Raw genomic sequence first — 1,567 nt, forward strand, 5'->3', positions numbered from 1 at the left:
GATTAGGAGCCACTCCGATGTTGTGGTAATTCTTTCCTGAGACGATTAAATGTTCTAACGGGTTTCCAGCAATAGGGTATTGGCTAAGATGGCATCAAAGGAGGGGTTTTTGACAGACGGGCAGAGGGAAATGTTGAAACTTGCTTGCGAGAGTGCAGAGAATCTTCCACCTTCTCCGAAGCCTACCTCGTGTTTACGATCAGAGAATCTGCCGAAAGTATCTGGTTGTGGAAAGGCATCTGGTGGATCAAATGCTGTGAGACACCGTAGGTCTCACAGCGGGAAGTCTATCCGTGTAAAGAAGGGTGAGTTCGTTCGTGCATCGGTTCCGAATTTCCCTTCTAAGATTTGTGCCTCACATCTTTCTCTCAAAGATTAAAAAAAAAAACTATTGATAGCATCATCTACATTCTTTGAGAAATTGATGCAGAGATTGTTGAAACCCTGAGTTTTTTTTTCCTTTTTTTCATTTTGGAAAGCGAGGTTGACTTTCTTCCTTTGGATTCACCCAATTCCTAGCTTCAATCTGTCTTTGACTTCCTTCCTTTGAAAGTGTATGTTTCCTCGGTTTGCCTTGTCTTTCTTTTTTCTTAATCTGATAGGTTGGGGATCTATCCACTGTTCCCTCAGCAAACAGTCTCGTCATACTTTTGATCATTTTTTCCTCAATGATCTGAAATTTCATTGATCTGTTGTTTGCATAATACTTGGTCTTCAACAAAACTGCATTCAAGTACTCGAACATCTTCTTCCTTGTTTTGTTTTCAATGCCATGTTCAATTCGCTCAAGAGAATATCGCATGAATAAGATGTGAGATTATTTGAGTCAATTATATTCTCTTACGGTGTCAGTTTGGATGTGAATGTTCAGCTGTTGACAATTTATGTTGAGTTAGTTTGTGTAAGCTTTATCTTATGACTCCAACTTTCTTCCCTTTGCTCTGTCGGATATTCGTGACTAATGTTCTTTAACCTCACTCATAGATGGGGCCGGTGGCAAGGGCACCTGGGGAAAACTTCTCGACACTGATGGAGTCTATCACATCGATCGGAATGATCCAAACTACGACAGTGGGGAGGTGATTGATGCATCTGTTTGCTGCTTGCATTTTTGTGACTAACTATAAGTAATCGAATAAGATTGTTATGTTTGATTATTTCATGCCTCAAGCGGAATTTTTCCTTTGTCGTTGATGTTTTACCTTATTTATGTCTTTCGAGCATTCTTTCTTATATGTCATGAAGCTCAGCTCTTCTTGTGGTTGATGTAATAGGAGGAACCATACGAGCTTGTTGGCGCAACTGTTTCCGACCCCTTGGACGATTACAAAAAAGCTGTGGCTTCCATCATTGAAGAATATTTCAGCACCGGTGATGTGGAGGTGGTAGCGTCTGATCTTGGAGAACTAGGTTCAAGTGAATATCATCCATACTTCATCAAGCGGCTCGTCTCAGTGGCTATGGATAGACATGACAAGGAGAAGGAAATGGCATCGGTCTTGCTTTCTGCATTGTATGCTGATGTCATCAATCCCGACCAGATCAGAGACGGGTTTGTCTTGCTTCT

The 1,567-nt window shown here is 41.2% G+C and overlaps 1 protein-coding gene across 1 annotated transcript; it reads left to right on the top strand.

The window, feature by feature from the left end:
• Nucleotides 1-41: 41 nt before the first annotated feature.
• On the top strand, nucleotides 42-1,561 carry LOC104810663 (programmed cell death protein 4-like; the record flags this gene model as incomplete). The annotated part of the gene is made up of 3 exons (XM_010537013.2): nucleotides 42-305; nucleotides 985-1,079; nucleotides 1,275-1,561. Coding segments are annotated over exons 1-3 (599 nt in total), but the record flags the coding sequence as incomplete, so codon positions are not given.
• Between the last annotated feature and the right edge of the window lie 6 nt (nucleotides 1,562-1,567).

The sequence above is a fragment of the Tarenaya hassleriana genome, unplaced genomic scaffold (assembly GCF_000463585.1).
Source record: "Tarenaya hassleriana unplaced genomic scaffold, ASM46358v1 Cleome1841, whole genome shotgun sequence".
Classification (NCBI taxonomy): domain Eukaryota; kingdom Viridiplantae; phylum Streptophyta; class Magnoliopsida; order Brassicales; family Cleomaceae; genus Tarenaya; species Tarenaya hassleriana.